General features: G+C 44.0%; 1 protein-coding gene across 1 annotated transcript in view; it reads left to right on the top strand.

Moving 5' to 3' along the window:
• Window positions 1-2,928: 2,928 nt before the first annotated feature.
• LOC115121030 (5'-AMP-activated protein kinase catalytic subunit alpha-2-like) overlaps window positions 2,929-23,805 on the top strand; it is a 23,615-nt gene continuing 2,738 nt past the window's right edge. The window contains exons 1-11 of the mRNA XM_029650050.2: window positions 2,929-3,143; window positions 5,704-5,845; window positions 11,920-12,013; window positions 13,756-13,900; window positions 14,451-14,538; window positions 18,454-18,678; window positions 18,839-19,001; window positions 19,161-19,343; window positions 19,612-19,767; window positions 21,104-21,230; window positions 21,625-21,926. Coding sequence (XP_029505910.2) covers window positions 3,044-3,143; window positions 5,704-5,845; window positions 11,920-12,013; window positions 13,756-13,900; window positions 14,451-14,538; window positions 18,454-18,678; window positions 18,839-19,001; window positions 19,161-19,343; window positions 19,612-19,767; window positions 21,104-21,230; window positions 21,625-21,881 — 1,680 coding nt within the window. The 5' untranslated portion in view covers window positions 2,929-3,043 and the 3' untranslated portion in view covers window positions 21,882-21,926. The remainder of the gene's footprint in view (window positions 3,144-5,703; window positions 5,846-11,919; window positions 12,014-13,755; window positions 13,901-14,450; window positions 14,539-18,453; window positions 18,679-18,838; window positions 19,002-19,160; window positions 19,344-19,611; window positions 19,768-21,103; window positions 21,231-21,624; window positions 21,927-23,805) is intronic.

Here is a 23,805-nt window from a genome sequence, read left to right as displayed (position 1 = left end):
AAGATTTCCATACAGGCACATACAGGCCGTAGACACATTTCATAGTTCCAAAGTGTGGATGGTGAGCACGGTAACTGTATAGCAGAGAGACAGTAAGTGGACACAGCATTGTATCGCAAATCCAATCCATTTTTATTTGTCACATACTTTGTAAACACCAGGTGTAGACTAACAGTGAAATGCTTACTTACCAGCCCTTCCCAACAATGCAGAGAGAGAAAATAAAAGTAATAAATACACAAGAGTAACGATAACTTGGCTATACCAGTACCGAGTCGATGTGCAGGGGTACAATGTAATTGAGGTAGATATGTACAGTACCAGTCAAAAGTTTGGACACACCTACTCATGCAAGGGTTTTTCTTTATTTGTACTATGTTCTACATTGTAGAATAATAGTGAAGACATCAAAACCATGAAATAACACATATGGAATCATGTAGTAACCATAAAAGCATTAAACAACTAAATATATTTTAGATTCTTCTGGGCCTCGGCGTAGAGGAGGGCCCTGGCCATGGATCTGGGTTGTACGCCGCACCCGGACTGGGCACCGGCGCAGAAGAAGGCTCCTGCCATGGAGCGGGACCGGACGCCGTGCTCGGACTGAGCACCGGTGCAGAGGAAGGCTCCTGCCATGGAGCGGGACCGGACGCCGTGCTCGGACTGGGCACCGGCGCAGAGGAAGGCTCCTGCCATGGAGCGGGACCGGACGCCGTGCCTGGACTGAGCACCGGCGCAGAGGAAGGCTCCTGTCATGGAGCGGGACCGGACGCCGTGCTCGGACTGGGCACCGGCGCAGAGGAAGGCTCCTGCCATGGAGCGGGACCGGACGCCGTGCCTGGACTGGGCACCGGCGCAGAGGAAGGCTCCTGCCCTGGAGCTGGAGGTTCTGGATGTACCGGACTGGGGAGGCTCCCTGGAGGCCAGATGCGTGAAACCGGTGCAGATGCTCCTCAGCACTTAACCTGTCCTGCCTAGATTCAAATTAAAACACCAGCAGTCATCACCAAAAAATAGAGATTGTCTGTGTGTGTAGAGTAATAGTTGAGAGTTCAGTTTAGAAAAAGCCGATGTCTTTTACCTATCTGCATATTGAGGGTTTCACCTGTCTGTCTGCCTGTCTGTTGTTGAGAGTTAAAAGTACAGTCGTGGCCAAAAGTTTTGAGAATGACACAAATATTAATTTCCACAATGTTTAAAGGCATTGTTCGTCACCAAACTGTTCCTGGATGGTTGGGAGAAGTTGCTCTCGGAGGATGTGTTGGTACCATTCTTTATTCATGGCTGTGCTCTTAGGCAAAATTGTGAGTGAGCCCACTCCCTTGGCTGAGAAGCAACATGAATGGTCTCAGGATGCTTTACTGTTGGCATGACACAAGACTGATGGTAGCGCTCACCTTGTCTTCTCCGAACAAGCTTTTTTCCGGATGCCCCAAACAATCGGAAAGGGGATTCATCAGAGAAAATGACTTTACCCCAGTCCTCAGCAGTCCAATCCCCTGTACCTTTTGTGGAAAATCAGTCTGTCCCTAATGTTTTTCCTGGAGCGAAGTGGCTTCTTTGCTGCCCTTCTTGACACGAGGCCATCCTCCAAAAGTTTTAGGCTCACTATGCGTGCAGATGCACGCACACCTGCCTGCTGCCATTCCTGAGCAAGCTCTGTACTGGTGGTGCCCCGATCCCGCAGCTGAATCAACTTTAGGAGACGGTCCTGGCCCTTGCTGGACTTTCTTGGGCGCCCTGAAGCCTTCTTCACAACAATTGAACCGCTCTCCTTGAAGTTCTTGATGATCTGATAAATGGTTGATTTAGGTGCAATCTTACTGGCAGCAATATCCTTGCCTGTGAAGCCCTTTTTGTGCAAAGCAATGATGACGGCACGTGTTTCCTTGCAGGTAACCACGGTTGACAGAGGAAGAATAATGGTTCCAAGCACCACCCTCTTTTGAAGCTTCCAGTCTGTTATTCAAACTCAATCAGCATGACAGTGATCTCCAGCCTTGTCCTCGTCAACACTCACACCAGTGTTAACGAGAGAATCACTGACATGATGTCAGCTGCTCCTTTTGTGGCAGGGCTGAAATGCAGTGGAAATGTTTCTGGGGGATTCAGTTCATTTGCATGGCAAAGAGGGACTTTGCAATTAATTGCAATTCCTCTGATCACTCTTCATAACATTCTGGAGTATGCAAATTGCCATCATGCAAACTGAGGCAGCAGACTTTGTGAAAATTAATATTTGTGTCATTCTCAAAACTTTTGGCCATGACTGTAGTGTTGTCTTCTGTCTGTCAGTGCGCCTCATAGACATAGAGAGGAGCAGTGGTCCCAGGCACAAAAGTGTTACTGATCAACACCAATGAGTATAGGAGGCCAGGGGATCAACACTGAGCTCTGTCTGACATCTAGTGGTAGAAACACTCAAATGTGCCCTTGTTTAGAAATAAATCCAACTGTGCACTGTTCAGAAACAACCCCTCTTTTCCAATCTGGACAAATTAGTGATGTTTTTCTCCCTGAGTTAATTGATTGGCCAGAGAGTCCACTCACTGGTGCCCCAGGTCTGATTTGATTAGAGAGAAAGCAGAATGCAAAACATCAGTAGCCTGGGCCTACTGCTGGCCTTGAAGGCCAGATGTCAGCATTCCTGAACTAGCGTTTCTTGATAGGCACTGAGTTTATGGGAACGTAAATGTAACTTTGGCGAGAGAACCAGGGCAATAACAATACTGTAGTATAGGACAGTATATAATAACAGGCTACATTAATTATCTTACATTATGCCTAGAATAAATTACATGATCTGTAATTGATTTCTGACCCAATATTTGACAAGGCCCAGGCATATTTAACAAAAAAAGTCTATATCTATAGGCTTCTCCTCCCGTCGCGCAATAGAGCTCCACGGTAGAGCGCTGTTGATATTCGAGATGAGAGTAGTTAGCTTGTCCAGTGTCCCTGGGACACACCTCCCCCGCACGTCGCGCTCGGCAGCCAGCGCACAGAGCAGAGAGCTCAAGCCTACCGGAGCCGTTTAAAGATGGCAGAACGACAGCAGAAACACGAAGGCGGCCGAGTGAAGATCGGACATTATCTTCTCGGAGACACTCTAGGCGTCGGCACCTTCGGCAAAGTAAAGAGTTAAGTCGCGTGCTTGTCAACGGTCATGTCGTGGGGACGTTTGCTGTTATTGAGTGTAAATACTCGTAGCATGTGTTTTCGCCCCCAACTCTGTGGTGGGCTATTTAGATAGCTAGGCGAAGTACGTAGCTTTGGCTGCGTGGTTACGAATAGGCTAGAATATAACAAGGTTGTATTCGTTTATGTGTAGAGAATGTGGTTTGTTTAAGGCGAATTCTTCCAGCAGCATAGCTAGCTAGGTCTACCCTGACCAGTCTCATCAGTAATGGTAGGATTTATATGGATAATTAGGCTACCTTCGGCAACAATGATGGTGTAAACAAACAACTCGCACGTAATTGTAACGTCTGACCGTCAGTGAATGTCGAAGGTTGACTTTGCTCGTGGCAGTAGACCTTTAAACTTGTCTTGTGGCTATGGACATTTTAAAACTAAAATAAACCGTAATGTTATAGCTAAATAGTGTTCATCATCGCCAGTATTCCTCAATCAAATCATGGTGTGAATTATCCCATGGCATGGACAGAATGAGAATTTAGAACAACTCATTAAATGACCTCGTCTTCCCCTCAGCAGTCTCAACTTGACCTTGTCGAATGCAGACCCCACTCTAGAATCCTCCCCTTCCTCTCCCACTGCGCTGCAAGTGGTGTGTTAGATTTGAGACATTAGTAGGAGAGTAACCAGCTACTAGCCAACAATAAGTGTTTATTCTCTGTTACAGACAGACAATATTGTTACAGACGGCCAGTAACCGTGTGGCTACAGACATACTATAATAATGTTAATACAACGTGACAGACAGGTCGCACTTGACTTATTCACCTTGTAGTTAATGTGTGTAGGCTTTAGGCTTACTGTAATTGGTGTGGTCTTTAACCTGTTTAACTGTATGTTACTTACTGTTGTGAACAGATATAGCTAGTCCAGTAATGTGGAAATAGATATGTTCTGACTCATGTCAAGTTGGCTACTATGAAACAGCTACGATTCTGTTCTTTATCAGGCAATACATGTTTAGCTGAGTAGTATACACATTACAGCACACATTTCCCTAGCTGTCGAAAAAAAACCTTCTATGTCCGTATGCAGTGTTTTCAGCGGTTACATTCGCCCACATTTGGCTCCATATGAATTACATTTCCAACGCGGTGTTTTTTAACGTTTCGAAAAGTCAACAATCATCGCTTTCAACCCGGTTCTCGAAACATATGCTGATATGTCCCTTATCTTTCATATCAGAGAGAAAGAATCCAGTGCCTCGTTAGTTTACACACTTGTTTGGAGCGCGCTAGATAGCTAATTACACAGGTTTTTACACTGAACAAAAATATAAACGCAACATGCAACAATTTGAAATATTTGACTGATTTACAGTTCATATGTCAATCAGTCAATTTAAATAAATTCATTAGGCCATAATCTATGGATTTCACATAACTAGGAATACAGATATGCATCTGTTGGTCACAGAGACCTTAAAAAAAGTAGGGCTGTGGATCAGAAAACCAGTCAGTATCTGGTGTGACCACCATTTGTCTTGCGTGGCACATCTCCTTCTCATATAGTTGATCAGGCTTTAATTGTGTCCTGTGGAATGTTGTCCGACTTCTCTTATTAATGGCATCCCAAACATGTTTAGTTAGTGACATGTCTGGTGAGTATGCAGACCATGGAAGAACTGGGACATTTTCAGCTTCCAGGAATTGTGTACAGATCCTTGTGACATGGGGCCGTGCATTATCATGCTGATGGAGGAATAGGCCTCATGATCTCGTCACGGTATCTGTGCATTGAAATTACCATCGATAAAATGAATTATGTTCGCTGTCCATAGTTTATTTCCTGCCCATACCATAACCCCACCGCAACCATGGCGCACTATGTTCATAACGTTGACATTTGAAAACCGGTCGCCCACACAATAGTTGAAACTGGGATTTAATTCTGGGATTTATTCGTGAAGAGCACACTTCTCCAGCGTGCAAGTGGTCATCGAAGGTGAGCATTTGTCCACTGAAGTTGGTTACAACACCGAACTGCAGTCAGGTCAAGAGCCTGGTGAGGACGACAAGCACGCAGATGAGCTTCCCTGAGACTGTTTCTGACAGTTTGTGGTGAAATTATTTGTTTGTGCAAACCCCCCACTTTCATCAGCAGTGACAAAACTGCACATTTTAGAGTAGCCTTTTATTGTCCCCCAGCACAAGTTGAACCTGTGTAATGATCATGCTGTTTAATTAGCGTCTTGACATGTCACACCTTTCAGGTGGATGGATTATCTTGGCAAAGGAGAAATGCTCACTAACGGATGTAAACAAATTTGTGCAAAACATTTGAGAGAAAAAAGCTTTTTGTACGTATGGAACATTTCCCGGATCTTTTATTTCAGCTCATGAATCATGGGACCAACACTTTACATGTTGCGTTTTATATTTTTGTTCAGTATATATGTGTCCCATCAGCACAATTTGTGCCTTATAGCCTACATTGCAGCAATTGAACAGAAACATTGTAGATGGTTCATGTGTGTTTCTGTCTGTCCTGTCTGTCTGATAGTTGGAGAGCACCAGTTGACAGGTCATAAGGTGGCAGTGAAGATCCTGAACAGACAGAAAATCAGGAGTCTGGACGTGGTGGGCAAGATCAAACGAGAAATACAGAACCTCAAACTATTCAGGCACCCTCATATCATCAAACTGTGAGTACAACATACACACACATAGACTCCGTGTTTGTTTAGGGAGGGGGGTGATGCATTAGCCTAAATATATACTGACAAAAGCACATATCACAGCATATTACAGGTCGCAGGGTGATCTACCATTTTGGGTTGGAGAATGACTGTGAGAAGGTCCGTTCTGGTGACTTTTAAAAATGATATCCTACTCCAATGAAGGAAAAATATACAGTTGAGGTCGAAAGTTGACATACACCTTAGCCAAATACATTTAAACTTAGTTTTTCACAATTCCTGACATTTAATCCTAGTAAAAAGTCCATGTCTTAGGATCACCACTTCATTTTAAGAATGTGAAATGTCAGAATAATAGCTGAGAGTGATTTATTTCAGCTTTTATTTCTTTCATCACATTCCCAGTGGGTCAGACGTTTACATACACTTAATTAGTATTTGGTAGCATTGCCTTAAACAATTTAAACTTGGATCAAACGTTTCGGGTAGCCTTCCACAAGCTTCCTACAATAAGCTGGGTGAATTTTGGCCCATTCCTCCTGACAGAGCTGGTGTAACTGAGTCAGGTTTGTAGGCCTCCTTGCTCGCTTATGCTTTTTCAGTTCTGCCCACACATCTTCTGTAAATTGAGGTCAGGGTTTGTGATGGCCATTCCAATACTTTGACTTTGTTGTCCTGAAGCCATTTTGCCACAACTTTAGAAGTACGCTTGAGGTCATTGTCCAGTTGGAAGACCCATTTGCAACCAAGCTTTAACTTCCTGACTCATGTCTTGAGATGTTGCTTCAATATATCCACATAATTGTCCTGCCTCATGATGCCATCTATTTTGTGAAGTGCACCAGTCCCTCCTGCAGCAAAGCACCCCTACAACATGATGCTGCCACCCCCTGCTTCATGGTTGGGATGGTGTTCTTCGGCTTGCAAGCCTCCCCCTATTTCCTCCAAACATAACAATGGTCATTATCGCCAAACAGTTCTATTTTTGTTGCAAACCGTGGCTTCTTCCTTTCTGAGCGGCCTTTCAGGTTATGTCGATATAGGACTCGTTTTACTGTAGATATAGATACTTTTGTACCTGTTTCCTCCAGCATCTTCAAATGTTCTTTATTGTTGTTCTGGAATTGATTTGCACTTTTCGCAACAAAGTACGTTCATCTCTAGGAGACCGAATGCGTCTCCTTCCTGAGCGGTATGACAGCTGTGTGGGCCGATGGTGTTTATAATTGCGTACTATTGTTTGTACAGATGAACGTGGTACCTTCAGGCATTTGGAAATTGCTCCCTGAGTTCTTGGCTGATTTTCTTTTGATTTTCCCATGATGCCAAGCAGAGTCACTGAGTTTGAAGGTAGGCCTTAAAATACATCCACAGGTACACCTCCAATTGACTCAAATTATGTCAATTAGCCTATCCGACGCTTCTAAAGTCATGACATCATTTTCTGGAATTTTCAAGCTGTTTAAGGCACAGTCAACTTAGTGTATATAAACTTCTGACCCACTGGAATTGTGATTCAGTGAATTCTAAGTGAAATAATCTGTCTAAACAATTGTTGGAAAAATGACTTGTGTCATGCACAAATTAGATGTCCCAACCGACTTGCCAAAACTATAGTTTGTTTTAACAAGAAATTTATGGAGTGGTTGAAAAAACAGTTTTAATGACTGCAACCTAAGTGCATGTAAACCTCCGACTTCAACTGTATATATGCTAACACGTGATGCTGACAATATAATTGCCCCCTCTAGAAATGAGCCCAATATAACTTATTAGTCCATATGATCAGGCAGGTGTGTTATTCATCAATAATTATTATCGCCTGATGTAGCCCACCTGATGCAGCATAGTGGCTATAAATAAATGGGCTGAGGGTTGCCCATGTACCGCATTGGGCTTGTCATTAGCTAGCTCACAAACTCTAAATTCTATATCTTGTTGCTAGTTGTAGCAACATATTGATGACTTGAAATTCCACCCAAAGAAAAACATTGCACTGGCACAACCAAGGATCACCTTTCTACTGTGAATATAATGTAGGCTGACCTGTTAAACCTGGCGTGTTACATTTAGCCTCAGTCTTCCCTGTGCAATCAACGCCATTGGTGACCACTAACGCACATAAACCATGCCACTGCTAAAAACGTGTATTTTATTTTTAGGGGTAGATCAGCTTTAATACTGTAGATAGATTGCAGCTTCCATCAATGTAGTTGTCTGCATCATTTCCAATCCCCTATATATTTTTTGTAAATATATACTGTACATATACACTACCGTTCAAAAGTTTGGGGTCACTTAGAAATGTCCTTGTTTTTAAAAGAAAAGCAAACGTTTTTTGTCCATTAAAATAACATCGAATTGATCAGAAATACAGTGTAGACATTGTTAATGTTGTAAATGACTATTGTAGCTGGAAATGGCTGATTTTTAATAGAATATCTACATAGGCGTACAGAGGCCCATTATCAGCAACTATCACTCCTGTGTTCCAATGACACATTGTGTTAGCTAATCCAAGTTTTATCATTTTAAAAAGCTAATTGATCATTAGAAAACCCTTGCAATTATGTTAGCACAGCTGAAAACTGTTGTTCTGATTGAAGAAGCAATAAAACTGGCCTTTAGACTAGTTGAGTATCTGGAGCATCAGCATTTGTGGGTTTGATTACAGGCTTAAAATGGTCAAAAACAAAGACCAGACCGTTCTTCTGAAACTCGTCAGTCTATTCTTGTTCTGAGAAATGATGGCTATTCCATGCGAGAAATTGCCAAGAAACTGAAGATCTCGCACAACGCTGTGTATTACTCCCTTCACAGAACAGCGCAACCGGACTCTTAACCAGAATAGAAAGAGGAGTGGGAGGTCCTGGTGCACAACTGAGCAAGAGGACAAGTACATTAGTGTCTAGTTTGAGAAACAGACGCCTCACAAGTCCTCACCTGTTAGCTTCATTAAATAGAACCCGCAAAGCACCAGTCTCAACGTCAACAGTGAAGAGGCGACTCCGGGATGCTGGCCTTCTAGGCAGTGTTCCCCTGTCCAGTGTCTGTGTTCTTTTGCCCATTTTTCTTCTTATTGGCCAGTCTGAGATATGGCTCTTTCTTTGCAACGCTGCCTAGAAGGCCAGCATCCCTGAGTCGCCTCTTCACTGTTGACGTTGAGACTGGTGTTTCTTCAGTTTCTTGGCAATTTCTCGCATGGAATAGCCATCATTTCTCAGAACAAGAATAGACTGACGAGTTTCAGAAGAACGGTCTGGTCTTTGTTTTTGACCATTTTAAGCCTGTAATCAAACCCACAAATGCTGATGCTCCAGATACTCAACTAGTCTAAAGAAGGCCAGTTTTATTGTTTCATTAAACAGAACAACAGTTTTCAGCTGTGCTAACATAATTGCAAAACAATTTTCTAACGATCAATTAGCCTTTTAAAATGATAAACTTGGATTAGCTAACACAACATGCCATTGGATCACAGGAGTGATGGTTGCTGATAATTGGCCTCTGTACGCCTACAGTGCCTTGCGAAAGTATTCGGCCCCCTTGAATTTTGCGACCTTTTGCCACATTTCAGGCTTCAAACACAAAGATATAAAACTGTATTTTTTTGTGAAGAATCAACAACAAGTGGGACACAATCATGAAGTGGAACGACATTTATTTGATATTTCAAACTTTTTTAACAAATCAAAAACTGAAAAATTGGGCGTGCAAAATTATTCAGCCCCTTTACTTTCAGTGCAGCAAACTCTCTCCAGAAGTTCAGTGAGGATCTCTGAATGATCCAATGTTGACCTAAATGACTAATGATGATAAATACAATCCACCTGTGTGTAATTAAGTCTCCGTATAAATGCACTTGCACTGTGATAGTCTCAGAGGTCCGTTAAAAGCGCAGAGAGCATCATGAAGAACAAGGAACACACCAGGCAGGTCCGAGATACTGTTGTGAAGAAGTTTAAAGCCGGATTTGGATACAAAAAGATTTCCCAAGCTTTAAACATCCCAAGGAGCACTGTGCAAGCGATAATATTGAAATGGAAGGAGTATCAGACCACTGCAAATCTACCAAGACCTGGCCGTCCCTCTAAACTTTCAGCTCATACAAGGAGAAGACTGATCAGAGATGCAGCCAAGAGGCCCATGATCACTCTGGATGAACTGCAGAGATCTACAGCTGAGGTGGGAGACTCTGTCCATAGGAAAACAATCAGTCGTATATTGCACAAATCTGGCCTTTATGGAAGAGTGGCAAGAAGAAAGCCATTTCTTAAAGATATCCATAAAAAGTGTCGTTTAAAGTTTGCCACAAGCCACCTGGGAGACACACCAAACATGTGGAAGAAGGTGCTCTGGTCAGATGAAACCAAAATTGAACTTTTTGGCAACAATGCAAAACGTTATGTTTGGCGTAAAAGCAACACAGCTCATCACCCTGAACACACCATCTCCACTGTCAAACATGGTGGTGGCAGCATCATGGTTTGGGCCTGCTTTTCTTCAGCAGGGACAGGGAAGATGGTTAAAATTGATGGGAAGATGGATGGAGCCAAATACAGGACCATTCTGGAAGAAAACCTGATGGAGTCTGCAAAAGACCTGAGACTGGGACGGAGATTTGTCTTCCAACAAGACAATGATCCAAAACATAAAGCAAAATCTACAATGGAATGGTTAAAAAATAAACATATCCAGGTGTTAGAATGGCCAAGTCAAAGTCCAGACCTGAATTCAATCGAGAATCTGTGGAAAGAACTGAAAACTGCTGTTCACAAATGCTCTCCATCCAACCTCACTGAGCTCGAGCTGTTTTGCAAGGAGGAATGGGAAAAAATGTCAGTCTCTCGATGTGCAAAACTGATAGAGACATACCCCAAGCGACTTACAGCTGTAATCGCAGCAAAAGGTGGCGCTACAAAGTATTAAACTTAAGGGGGCTGAATAATTTTGCACGCCCAATTTTTCAGTTTTTGATTTGTTAAAAAAGTTTGAAATATCCAATAAATGTCATTCCACTTCATGATTGTGTCCCACTTGTTGTTGATTCTTCACAAAAAAATACAGTTTTATATCTTTATGTTTGAAGCCTGAAATGTGGCAAAAGGTCGCAAAGTTCAAGGGGGCCGAATACTTTCGCAAGGCACTGTATGTAGTTATTACATTTTCCAGCTACAATAGTCATTTACAACATTAACAATGTCTACACTGTATTTCTGATCAATTTGATGTTATTTTAATGGACAAAAAAAGGGCTTTTCTTTAAAAAACAAGGACATTTCTAAGTGACCCCAAACTATTGAAAGGTGGTGTATACATATTTAAAAATATATTTATTTTCCCCTAACCCTACCACCCCTCCCCTAACCGGAGTAAACTAATGAACAACAACACTCAGGCTTCTATTACCAGCTTATACATACTATATACATTTTACGGACACAGTATATGTGATCTTTTGTTAGTTTAGAATCCCATCCTTCAGCTACCACCAACCCCTCCAATCTATCTCTGAAGCCCATCCAGTTTGATTTCCTATTTGCCAAATATTTTTAATAGCACATTTTACTCATTAACTGGATTTGAGAAATTCGTGTAGCCTAGTAACACTAGAAAACTCAGTGATCCTCTTTTAACAGTGGCCATCAAGACTGCTTTAAAAGGTGTGTTTCCCGCAACTGCAATAAGAATGTTGTAGGCTACAATGACTGGGCAGACACATTTCTCTCCCTGTAAGGCACTTGTAATTTGAATGCGCCTCAAGGAATATTATTTTTCTCGCATCGACTGTCTCTAGCTCTCTCTCTCTCTCTCTCCAGCTTTCTCTCTCTCTCTGGGAGTGTTAATTTTAGGGTTAGGCCACAGTGACCGTGTGAGCTATGGTAGACATTTGTTGGCTGCTCTCAGAACAGTGTAATGAAATGACAGACTTTCAGCCTTTCCCAATGTATTCAGCACAATAGCCCTGTCTGTGTGAGAGAAGGAAGTAAACGAAAGAGAACAAGTGTATTTCTGACATTTCTCCTGAGTATTTGTGTGTGTGTGTGTGTGTGTGTGTGTGTGTGTGTGTGTGTGTGTAGGTACCAGGTGATCAGTACTCCTACAGATTTCTTCATGGTGATGGAGTATGTCTCAGGAGGAGAGCTGTTTGACTACATCTGCAAACACGGACGGGTGATATATCAAATTGTATTTGTCACATCCGCCAAATTTGTATTTATTATGGATCCCCATTAGCTGCTGCCAAAGCAGCAGCTATTCTTCCTGGGGTCCAGCAAAATGAAGGCAGTTTATACAATTTTAAAACATTACAATACATTCACAGATTTCACAACACACTGTGTGCCCTCAGGCCCCTACTCCACCACTACCACATATCTACATTACTAAATCCATGTGTGTGTATGCATGTGTTTGTGCCTATGTTTGTGTTGCTTCACAGTCCCCGCTGTTCCATAAGGTGTTTTTTTTACCTGTTTTTAAAAAATCTAATGTGGAATAGAGTTCCATGTAGTCATGGCTCTATGTAGTACTGTGTGCCTCCCATAGTCTGTTCTGGACTTGGAGACTTTGAAGAGACCTCTTGTGGCATGTCTTGTGGGGTATGCATGGGTGTCCAAGCTGTGTGCCAGTAGTTTGCATTCAACATGTCAATACCTCTCATAAATAAAAGTAGTGATGAAGTCAATCTCTCCTCCACTTTCAGCCAGGAGAGATTGACATGCATATTATTAATATTAGCTCTCTGTGTGCATCCAAGGGCCAGCCATGCTGCCCTGTTCTGAGCTAATAGCAACGTTTTTTTTGTGGCACCTGACAACACGACTGAACAGTAGTCGAGATGTGACAAAACTAGGGCCTGTAGGAACTGCCTTGTTGATAGTGTTGTTAAGAAGGCAGAACATCGCTTTATTATAGACAGACTTCTTCCCATTTTAGCTACTACTGCATCAATATGTCTTGACCATGACAGTTTACAATCTAGTGTTACTCCAAGAAATGTAGTCATCTCAACTTGCTCAATTTCCACATGATTTATTACACGATTTAGTTGAGGTATAATAATAATTAAAGAGCAACAACAAAATAACAGTAACGGCGCTATATACAGGAGGTTAGTTGAGGTAATTGAGGTAATATGTACATGTAGGTAGAGGTAAAGTGACTATGCATAGATAATAAACAGAGAGTAGCAGGAGTGTAATGGGGGTGGGTTAATGTGAATAGTCTGGGTAGCCATTTGATTAGCTGTTCAGGAGTCTTATTGCTTGGGGGTAGAAGCTGTTAAGAAGCCTTTTGAACCTAGACTTGGTGCTCTGGAACCGCTTGCCGTGTGGTAGCAGAGAGAACAGTCTATGACTGCGGTGGCTAGAGTCTTTGGCAATTTTTAGGGTCTTCCTCTGACACCGCCTGGTGTAAAGGTCCTGGGTGGCAGGAAGCTTGGCCCCAGTGATGTATTGGGCCGTACGCACTGTCCTCTGTAGTGCCCTGCGGTCGGAGTTGGAGCAGTTGCCATACCAGGCAGTGATGCAACCAGTCAGGATGCTCTCGGTGGTGCAGCTGTAGAACTTTTTGAGGATCTGAGAACCCATGCCAAATCTTTTCAGTATCCTGAGGGGGAATAGGTGTTGCTGTGCCCTCTTCACGACCGCCTTGGTGTGTTTGGACCATGACAGTTCGTTGGTGATGTGGACACCAAGGAACTTGAAGCTCTCAACCTGCTCCACTACAGCCCCGTCAATGAAATATACGACTGACTGACTGACTGACTGACTGACTGGACTGTCTGGATTGATTGATGGATATAGACAGAGGCCATTATATGGTGACATTTGTCATAGTGACAGTATGTAGTATCATTAGAATAGAATAATCTAGTAACCTCCTACTCTTTACCTCATATTGTGTGTTTTTAGGTAGAAGACAAAGAGGCTCGTCGGTTGTTCCAACAGATCATCTCAGGGGTAGACTACTGCCACAGACACATGGTGGTGCACAGAGACCTCAAACCTGAGAATGTTCTGCTGGACCATTCCAAGAACGCCAAGATAGCTGACTTTGGTATGCTACACACACACATGCATGCACATAACAAATTGAGTTATCCAAAAAGATAGCCATAGCTACTAGATTAGCAGTAGCAAATGTCAAACAAAACCACTTGTCTTTTAGAATATACTGACACCTATATGACTCTGATTACTCTGGACAGGGGGCTTGGGTGGGATGTGTGTGTTTGGAGTAAGGGGGTTGTTGCTTAGCAAAAGGCAGGTCTGATATCCACTCTGGCAAGGAGCCCTGTCAGGCCCTGTGTCACTTGATCATAGCGAGAGAAGGGGGGGAAGAGCGAGAGAGAGGAGGGAAGGGAGAAGATCCTGGGAGGGTTAGTTAAGGTGAGCTAAGGTTAGGGAGAAGTTGATCCGATCAGTGCAGCATGTGTGGAGCTTAGAGGACTGGGTTAGTAAAGCAGAATAAAAACATTACACCGGCCTAGAGACCTAACCATGGCACAACCTAACACTAACCCTCTCTTAACATAGTTCCAAGATAGCGTCAGGAACTTGAGATTGAAGATAATGTTGTTAAAAAAATGATGTGCTCTGGTCAAAAGGGTTGTCAAACATGATGTCAGATGGGGAGTTCCTGAGGACCAGCTGCGGATCTCCCAACTACGCTGCTCCTGAAGTAATCTCTGGAAGGTGTTTTTAAAATTTATATTTCACCTTTATTTTATTTAACCAGGTTGGCCAGTTGAGAACAAGTTCTCATTTACATCGGCGACCTGGCCTAGATAAAGCAAAGCAGTGCGACACATACAACAACACAGAGTTACACATGGAATAAACATACAGTCAATAATACAGTAGACAAAGTCTACACAGTGTGTGCAAATGAGGCAGGATAAGGGAGGTAAGACAATAAATAGGCCATAGTGGCAAAATAATTACAATATAGCAATTAAACACTTGAGTGATAGATGTGCAGAAGATGAATGTGCAAGTAGAGATACTGGGGTGTAAAGGAGCAAAATACATAACAGCATGGGGATGAGGTAGTTGGATGGTCTATTTACAGATAGGCTATGTACAGGTACAGTGATCTGGTGAGCTTCTCTGACAGCTGGTGCTTAAAGTTAGTGAGGGAGATATGAGTCTCCAGCTTCTGTGATTTTTGCAGTTCGTTCCAGTCATTGGCAGCATAGAACTGGAAGGAAAGGCGGCCAAAGGAGGAATTGGCTTTGGTGGTGACCAGTGCAATATACCTGCTGGAGCGCATGCTACGGGTGGGGGCTGCTATGGTGACCAGTGAGCTGAGATAAGGCGGGGCTTAACCTAGCAAAGACTTATAGATGACCTGGAGCCAGTGGGTTTGTCGACGAATATGAAGCGAGGCCCAGCCAACGAGAGCATACAGGTCCCAGTGGTGGGTAGTATATGGGGCTTTAGTGACAAAACGGATGGCACTGTGATAGACTGCATCTGATTTGCTGAGTGGAGTGTTGCAGGCTATTTTGTAAATGACGTCAAGGATTGGTAGGATAGTCAGTTTTACGAGTGTATGTTTGGCAGCACGAGTGAAAGAGGCTTTGTTGCGAAATAGGAAGCCGATTCTAGATTTAATTTTGGATTGGAGATGCGTAATGTGAGTCTGGAAGAACGAAGAGTTTATAGTCTAACCAGACACCTAGGTATTTGTAGTTGTCCACATATTCTAAAAGTCGGAACCGTCCAGAGTAGTGATGCGGGCAGCGATCCTTTGAAGAGCATGCATTTAGTTTTACTTGCATTTAAGAGCAGTTGTAGGCCACAGAAGGACAGTTGGATGGCATTGAAGCTCTTCTGGAGGTTATTTAACACAGTGTCCAAAGAAGGGCCAGAAGTATACAGAATGGTGTCGTCTGCGTAGAGGTGGATCAGAGAATCACCAGCAGCAAGAGGGACATCATTGATGTATACAGAGAAGCGAGTCGGCCCAAGAATTGAACCCTGTGGCACCCCCATAGAGACTTCCAGAGGCCCGGACAACAGGCCCTCCGATTTTGTGTGTTTAGGTTGTACGTATGAAGGTCCTAGGGTTGATACTGTAGGACAGGGGTACTCAAATACTATTTGAGAATGTACGGACACAAAAATTAAATTTTTTATTTTACCTTATTTTACTAGGCAAGTCAGTTAAGAACAAATTCTTATTTTCAATGACTGCCAATAACTGCCTGTTCAGGGGCAGAACGACAGATTTGTACCTTGTCAGCTCGGGGATTTGAACTTGCAACCTTTCGGTTACTAGTCCAACGCTCTAACCACTAGGCTACCCTGTCGCCCCAAAAATGGCCTAGGTGGCAAAAGTCTGGATGGATATATTGGCATAGTAACAAACATCCACCTCGTGACCCATCTGATCTCTCCAGGAATAATCGGACCCTCAGCTACCTGCACCATGTCTATTTCTAACAAACACACACATACACGCGTACTGTCCATGACACAAACTGTTCAGACCTTTCTTGTTGGGAGACTGAAAAGTTGTAGTTTAAAGCTATTTTCATAAGCTGCTAATGCACTACCAAATTTAGAAATGGCACCTTCTGCATTCTACTATTACAACTTGACCGAGTTCCTTAAAGCTGCAATATGTAACGTTTTGGGTGACCTGATCAAATTTACATAGAACAGATCTACCTTCTATATTTCTATGTGCTCTATTTCTATGCTTCCCTTTCTTAAGTTTAGTTTTTGAGTCTTTTACTTTCAGTTTTGTACACCAGCTTCAAACAGCTGAAGTACAATAGTTTTGGTTATGGAAAATATATTTCACAACGGTTTAGATGGTACAATGATTCTCTACACTATACATGCTTGTTCAAGTGAAATCCAATGGTTTGTCACATATACATGGTTAGCAGATGTTAATGCGAGTGTAGCGAAATGCTTGTGCTTCTGGTTCCTTGATGATCTTTTTTGCCTTCCTGTGCTGTAGGTGTCCTGGAGGGCAGGTAGTTTGCCCCCGGTGATGCGTTGTGCAGACCGCACCACCCTCTGGAGAGCCTTGCGGTTGAGGGCGGTGCAGTTGCAATACCAGGCGGTGATACAGACCGACAGGATGCTCTCGATTGTGGATCCGTAAAAGTTAGTCAGGGTTTTCGATGACAAGCCGAGTTTCTTCAGCGTCCTGTGGGTGGAACTTTCTCCACTACTGTCCCGTCGATGTGGATGGGGGGGGTGCTCCCTCTGCTGTTTCCTGAAGTCCATGATCATCTCCTTTGTTTTGTTGACGTTGAGTGAGGTTGTTTTCCCAGCACCACACTCCGAGGGCCCCTCACCTCCTCCCTGTAGGCTGTCTCTTCATTGTTGGTAATCAAGCCCACTACTGTTGTCGTCTGCAAACTTGATGATTGAGTTGGAGTTGTACATGGCCACGCAGTTGTGGGTGAACAGGGAGTACAGGAGGGGGACTGAGCACACACCTGTGTGGGGCCCCAGTGTTGAGGGTCAGTGAGGTGGAGATGTTGTTTCCTTCCTTTTTTTTTAATCACAAAAGTAGTGCACTGGGCCTTTACTAGTCCAGTATTACCAGACCGATATGCCGTCTGTAGCACAGGCAAATAACAATTCCGGGTTCGGATCTGGACCCCACGGTCTGCCAATTGAGTATGGTTGCTGTAGGATGTTGTGGTGTGATCCTGTATGCTTTGCTTTGGTAACAGGTTATATGCTGGCCCTGAAGTGGATATATGGGGCTGTGGTGTGATCCTGTATGTGTTGCTTTGGTAACAGGTTATATGCTGGCCCTGAAGTGGATATATGGAGCTGTGGTGTGATCCTGTATGCGTTGCTTTGGTAACAGGTTATATGCTGGCCCTGAAGTGGATATATGGAGCTGTGGTGTGATCCTGTATGCGTTGCTTTGGTAACAGGTTATATGCTGGCCCTGAAGTGGATATATGGAGCTGTGGTGTGATTCTGTATGTGTTGCTTTGGTAACAGGTTATATGCTGGCCCTGAAGTGGATATATGGAGCTGTGGTGTGATCCTGTATGCGTTGCTTTGGTAACAGGTTATATGCTGGCCCTGAAGTGGATATATGGAGCTGTGGTGTGATCCTGAATGCGTTGCTTTGGTAACAGGTTATATGCTGGCCCTGAAGTGGATATATGGAGCTGTGGTGTGATCCTGTATGTGTTGCTTTGGTAACAGGTTATATGCTGGCCCTGAAGTGGATATATGGAACTGTGGTGTGATCCTGTATGCGTTGCTTTGGTAACAGGTTATATGCTGGCCCTGAAGTGGATATATGGAGCTCTGGTGTGATCCTGTATGCGTTGCTTTGGTAACAGGTTATATGCTGGCCCTGAAGTGGATATATGGAGCTGTGGTGTGATCCTGTATGCGTTGCTTTGGTAACAGGTTATATGCTGGCCCTGAAGTGGATATATGGAGCTGTGGTGTGATCCTGTATGCGTTGCTTTGGTAACAGGTTATATGCTGGCCCTGAAGTGGATATATGGAGCTGTGGTGTGATCCTGTATGCGTTGCTTTGGTAACAGGTTATATGCTGGCCCTGAAGTGGATATATGGAGCTGTGGTGTGATCCTGTATGCGTTGCTTTGGTAACAGGTTATATGCTGGCCCTGAAGTGGATATATGGAGCTGTGGTGTGATCCTGTATGCGTTGCTGTGTGGGACTCTACCCTTTGATGATGAACATGTTCCCACACTGTTTAAGAAGATCAGAGGGGGCGTGTTCTATATGCCAGAATACCTCACTCGCCCCGTCGCCTCCCTGCTGCTGCTCATGCTGCAGGTCGACCCATTGAAGAGAGCCACCATTAAAGACATTAGGTAACACCTGACCTCTAACCTTCCCTACTGATGATGCTGAGGTTTTTAATGGGATAAAACTGGCAAACCTAGCCACATGCTGGTTTGTGGTGGTTCAAGGTTGGTCCAGAGTGAAAGAATAGAAGAATCATGGACAGTAACTGTTATTTTGTGTGTGTAGGGAACATGAGTGGTTTAAGCAGGACCTGCCAGGCTACCTGTTTCCTGAGGACCTGTCCTATGACTCCACGGTTCTGGACGAGGAGGCCGTCAGGGAGGTGTGCGACAAGTTTGAGAGCATCGAGTCTGAGGTGATGTCCAGCCTGTACAGCGGAGACCCCCAGGTACATACTGGACATGTGCACACACACATGCTTAGTCATACAGTACACAGACAAACACACTCCCCCTCTCTCGTTCCCTCAACTCTCCTCTCTCTCCCTCCCACCCCTCTCCCTCCTTTTTCTTGCTCTCTTCCTCTCCTCTCCTCTCTCTCTCTCCAGGACCAGCTGGCGGTAGCATACCATCTGATTATAGATAACCGTCGTATCATGACTCAGGCCAGTGAGTTCTACCTGGCCTCCAGCCCTCCCCAGGGCTCCTTCATGGAGGATGGCATGCCCCTGCCTCCTGGGGTCAAACCACACCCAGAGAGGATGCCCCCCCTGCTGATAGACAGCCCTAAGGCAAGCAGCTGTACCTGGTTCTAACTAATTAAATCGACTATCGTCGTGTCTGTATTGTTTATATAAAATCAGATACAATACCTCTAAAGTGTAAACACTTGATGAAGTGCTTCTTCTGTAATACCAGTCTAGCACTCAAAAACAACACTGTTGGAATGTAAATGCAACATTGGCAGTATAGTATATTTGTGTGCAGTCTCCTTGTCCTCATGTATTTGTTGCTGCTTGTTGAGGAAAATGAAAGATTCTCTCCTCTCTCTGTCTGCAGGCACGCTGCCCGCTGGATGCCCTCAACACCACCAGAGCCAAACCCCTGGCAGTGAAGAAAGCCAAGTGGCACCTGGGCATCAGGAGTCAGAGCAGACCCTATGACATCATGGCTGAGGTCTACAGGGCTATGAGACAGCTACAGTATGACTGGAAGGTGAGGCGCGGTGTGTGTGTATATGGTGCGTGTGTGCGTGTTGTGTGTGTATATGGTGCGTGTGTGCGTGTGTATATGGTACACGTTAAGGTGTGTGTGTATATGGTACACGTTAAGGTGTGTGTGTGTATATGGTACACGTTAAGGTGTGTGTGTGTATATGGTACACGTTAAGGTGTGTGTGTGTATATGGTACACGTTAAGGTGTGTGTGTATATGGTACACGTTAAGGTGTGTGTGTATATGGTACACGTTAAGGTGTGTGTATATATGGTACATGTTAAGGTGTGTATGTGGTACATGTTAAGGTGTGTGTATGTGGTACACGTTAAGGTGTGTGTGTGTGTGGTACACGTTAAGGTGTGTGTGTGGTACACGTTAAGGTGTGTGTGTGGTACACGTTAAGGTGTGTGTGGTACACGTTAAGGTGTGTGTGTGGTACACGTTAAGGTGTGTGTGTGGTACACGTTAAGGTGTGTGTGTGTGTGTGTGTGGTACACGTTAAGGTGTGTGTGTGTGTGTGTGGTACACATTAAGGTGTGTGTGTGTGTTACACATTAAGGTGTGTGTGTGTGTGTGGTACACGTTAAGGTGTGTGTGGTACACGTTAAGGTGTGTGTGGTACACGTTAAGGTGTGTGTGGTACACGTTAAGGTGTGTGTGGTACACGTTAAGGTGTGTGTGTGTGTGTGGTACACGTTAAGGTGTGTGTGTGTGTGTGGTACACGTTAAGGTGTGTGGTACACGTTAAGGTGTGTGGTACACGTTAAGGTGTGTGTGTGTGTGTGTGGTACACGTTAAGGTGTGTGTGTGTGTGTGTGTGGTACACGTTAAGGTGTGTGTGTGGTACACGTTAAGGTGTGTGGTACACGTTAAGGTGTGTGGTACACGTTAAGGTGTGTGGTACACGTTAAGGTGTGTGGTACACGTTAAGGTGTGTGTGTGTGTGTGGTACACGTTAAGGTGTGTGTGTGTGTGTGTGTGTGTGGTACACGTTAAGGTGTGTGTGTGTGGTACACGTTAAGGTGTGTGTGTGTGGTACACGTTAAGGTGTGTGTGTGTGGTACACGTTAAGGTGTGTGTGTGTGTGGTACACGTTAAGGTGTGTGTGTGTGTGTGTGGTACACGTTAAGGTGTGTGTGTGTGTGGTACACGTTAAGGTGTGTGTGTGTGTGTGTGTGGTACACGTTAAGGTGTGTGTGTGGTACACGTTAAGGTGTGTGTGTGTGTGTGTGTGTGGTACACGTTAAGGTGTGTGTGTGTGTGTGTGTGTGTGTGTGTGTGTGGTACACGTTAAGGTGTGTATGTGGTACACGTTAAGGTGTGTTGTGTGCAGGTTGTGAACTTGTACCATCTGCGTGTTCGGAGTAAGAACCCAGTAACAGACAACCTGGTGAAGATGAGTCTCCAGCTGTACCAGGTGGACAACAGATCCTACCTGCTGGACTTCAAGAGCATCGATGGTACGACAGCTCTATAACATGACATATGTTATAATATACACCAAAGCAAACTGTCCTTAGATACCTGGGTAAACCGTAGTAACTGTACTTTTTAAACGTATTTGAAACAGCATTTAGATCTCTTTCTATTAAGTTTAAAAAGTACAGTTACTACGGTTTACCCAGGTATCTAAGGACACTTTGCTTTGGTGTGAAACAGCATTTAGATTTCTTTCTATTAAGTTTAAAAAGTACAGTTACTACGGTTTACCCAGGTATCTAAGGACAGTTTGCTTTGGTGTGTAACAGCATTTAGATTTCTCTTATTACAATTGTACAACAATTGAGTACAGATGAGTAGCTACAAAAACAAACTAACCTTTCCTCTCATTACTGCTCCTTTCCCCCTCTCCAGATGACATCATGGAGGCAGTAGGGTTTAAGTCAGGTTCTTCCACCCCTCAGAGGTCAGGCTCCACTGCAGGGCTCCATAGACCCAGACTCAGTGTGGACTCAGCCTTACCTGCTGTGGATCTCCCCCAGCTCAGCTCCTCCCTGCCTGTGTCGCTGTGCTCCAGCGCTGCCCTCATCACCTCCACCCCGCGCCAGGGCAGCCACACCATGGACTTCTTTGAGATGTGTGCCAGTCTCATCACCACACTGGCCCGCTAGAGAAGGTTAACTCCGCTGGATAACGTGAAGTCAGGAAAACTCCAGGTCCTACTTGCATAACCTCTAAAACAGAACACTGCCCTGAGCCTTGTAGTTAGACAGTTTGATATCGGTGTGATCCTGGCCTAAGTTTAGTAGAGCACTGTCCGCCTAACCACATATCTAGGGTCAGTTGTGTGTTACCTCCCTATGTTATAGGTTTAGGCTGGGCATGGGAATCTCTAGATCTGTGGTTAGGCTTCCTGTCTGTCGAGAGCCAATCTTGCCATGGGAAAGGTTAGGGGTTAGAGATCAAACTTGCTGGGGCAGGGTCATGTTAGGTCAAATCTACATTATCCCATAGACTGTATAAAGATGGGCAGCTCCTCCCACATTACTCTCAACCTCCAATCAGCTGTGGAATAGCCATCACCATAACAGAATTGCAAACAATTTATGCATCCGGTTTTCAGGGATACAGTTAATTCAATTTGGCTTTCTTTTCTGCTGAAAACCGGTTGTGTGAACTCCGCTAAGACGTTTTTCTTATGCCTACTATGTTAGGTTACAATTTAAATGGTTTTTATAATGACACAGATTGTTACCCATATCATATATTTATATTACTATCATTTTGAGTAGATGATGTTGAGTAGAGGAATGTTATTTATTTTTTAGAGATTGTTTAAGGCTGTGTGTGGTTACTGATTATTGAAGCACTGCTGATGTTTGAAGAGATTTTAGGTGATGAGGTCGTAGAGAGGAGGATAGCTGACTGGCAATATTGTTCGGGGGATTAGTTGGCATTGATGATAACGTGGCTACCGGACGGAGGGAGGGAGGGAAGTGTGTCTGTCGCGAGCCTCCGAGGACTCTACGGCACGGAACCTTTCTCTAGGTGCCTTAAAAACACAAATGTTGCTTCTAGCTTGGTGGCAATGTTTTGTTTGTAGAAACAGAATGGAAACCATACGTGTGTGTAAAGGAGTGACAGACCGGAGCTTGCCATTGATTGGTCAGGAGGAGAAGACATACTGTAGTTTGTCAATAATCAGTCAGCAGCATACTACCCTGCATACCACTGCTGGCTTGCTTCTGAAGCTAAGCAGGGTTGGTCCTGGTCAGTCCCTGGATGGGAGACCAGATGCTGCTGGAAGTGGTGTTGTAGGGCCAGTAGTAGGCACTCTTTCCTCTGGTCTAAAAAAAATAAATATCCCAATTGGGCACACTACCCTGTGTAGGGTGCCGATTTTCGGATGGGACGTTAAACGGGTGTTCTGACTGAGGTCATTAAAGATCCCATGGCACTTATCGTAAGAGTAGGAGTGTTAACACCGGTGTCCTGGCTAAATTCCTAATCTGGCCCTTAAACCATCACGGTCACCTAATCATTCCCAGCTTACAATTGGCTCATTCATCCCCCTCCTCTCCCCTGTAACTATTCCCCAGGTTGTTGCTGCAAATGAGAATGTGTTCAGTCAACTTACCTGGTAAAATAATGGATAAATAAAGAGATTTGAGATCTGACTAATATAACTATAGGTAGAGCAAGAGAGGGGGAGAGATAATAGATATGTGAGACCACTGACTGATTAGAAGTTGTATGAAATTATTGCATATATAGCTCTCTGGTCTTTATTTAAGCAATACGCATGAGGTGTGGTATATGGCCAAAGGACTGTTCAGCACGATGCAGCGCCTGGATACAGCCCTTAGCTGTGGTATATTGGCCATATACCACAAACCCCCTAGGCGCCTTTTTTGCTAGTAAAAATACATGTTATCATACCCATGATATACGGTCTGATTTAACATATCAGCCAATCAGCATTCAGGGCTCGAACCACCCAGTTTATAAAATGGAACAAATCTCCCATTTGCCCGGTGGTTTACAGTCTTCAACTCTTGTCTGTCCTGTTCGAGCCAGTGAGGTCTGGGCTCTGGC

The sequence above is a fragment of the Oncorhynchus nerka genome, linkage group LG24 (assembly GCF_034236695.1).
Source record: "Oncorhynchus nerka isolate Pitt River linkage group LG24, Oner_Uvic_2.0, whole genome shotgun sequence".
NCBI lineage: Eukaryota > Metazoa > Chordata > Actinopteri > Salmoniformes > Salmonidae > Oncorhynchus > Oncorhynchus nerka.
The sequence above is the reverse complement of the archived record's forward strand: the minus strand, read 5'-3'. Positions and strand labels throughout refer to the sequence as shown.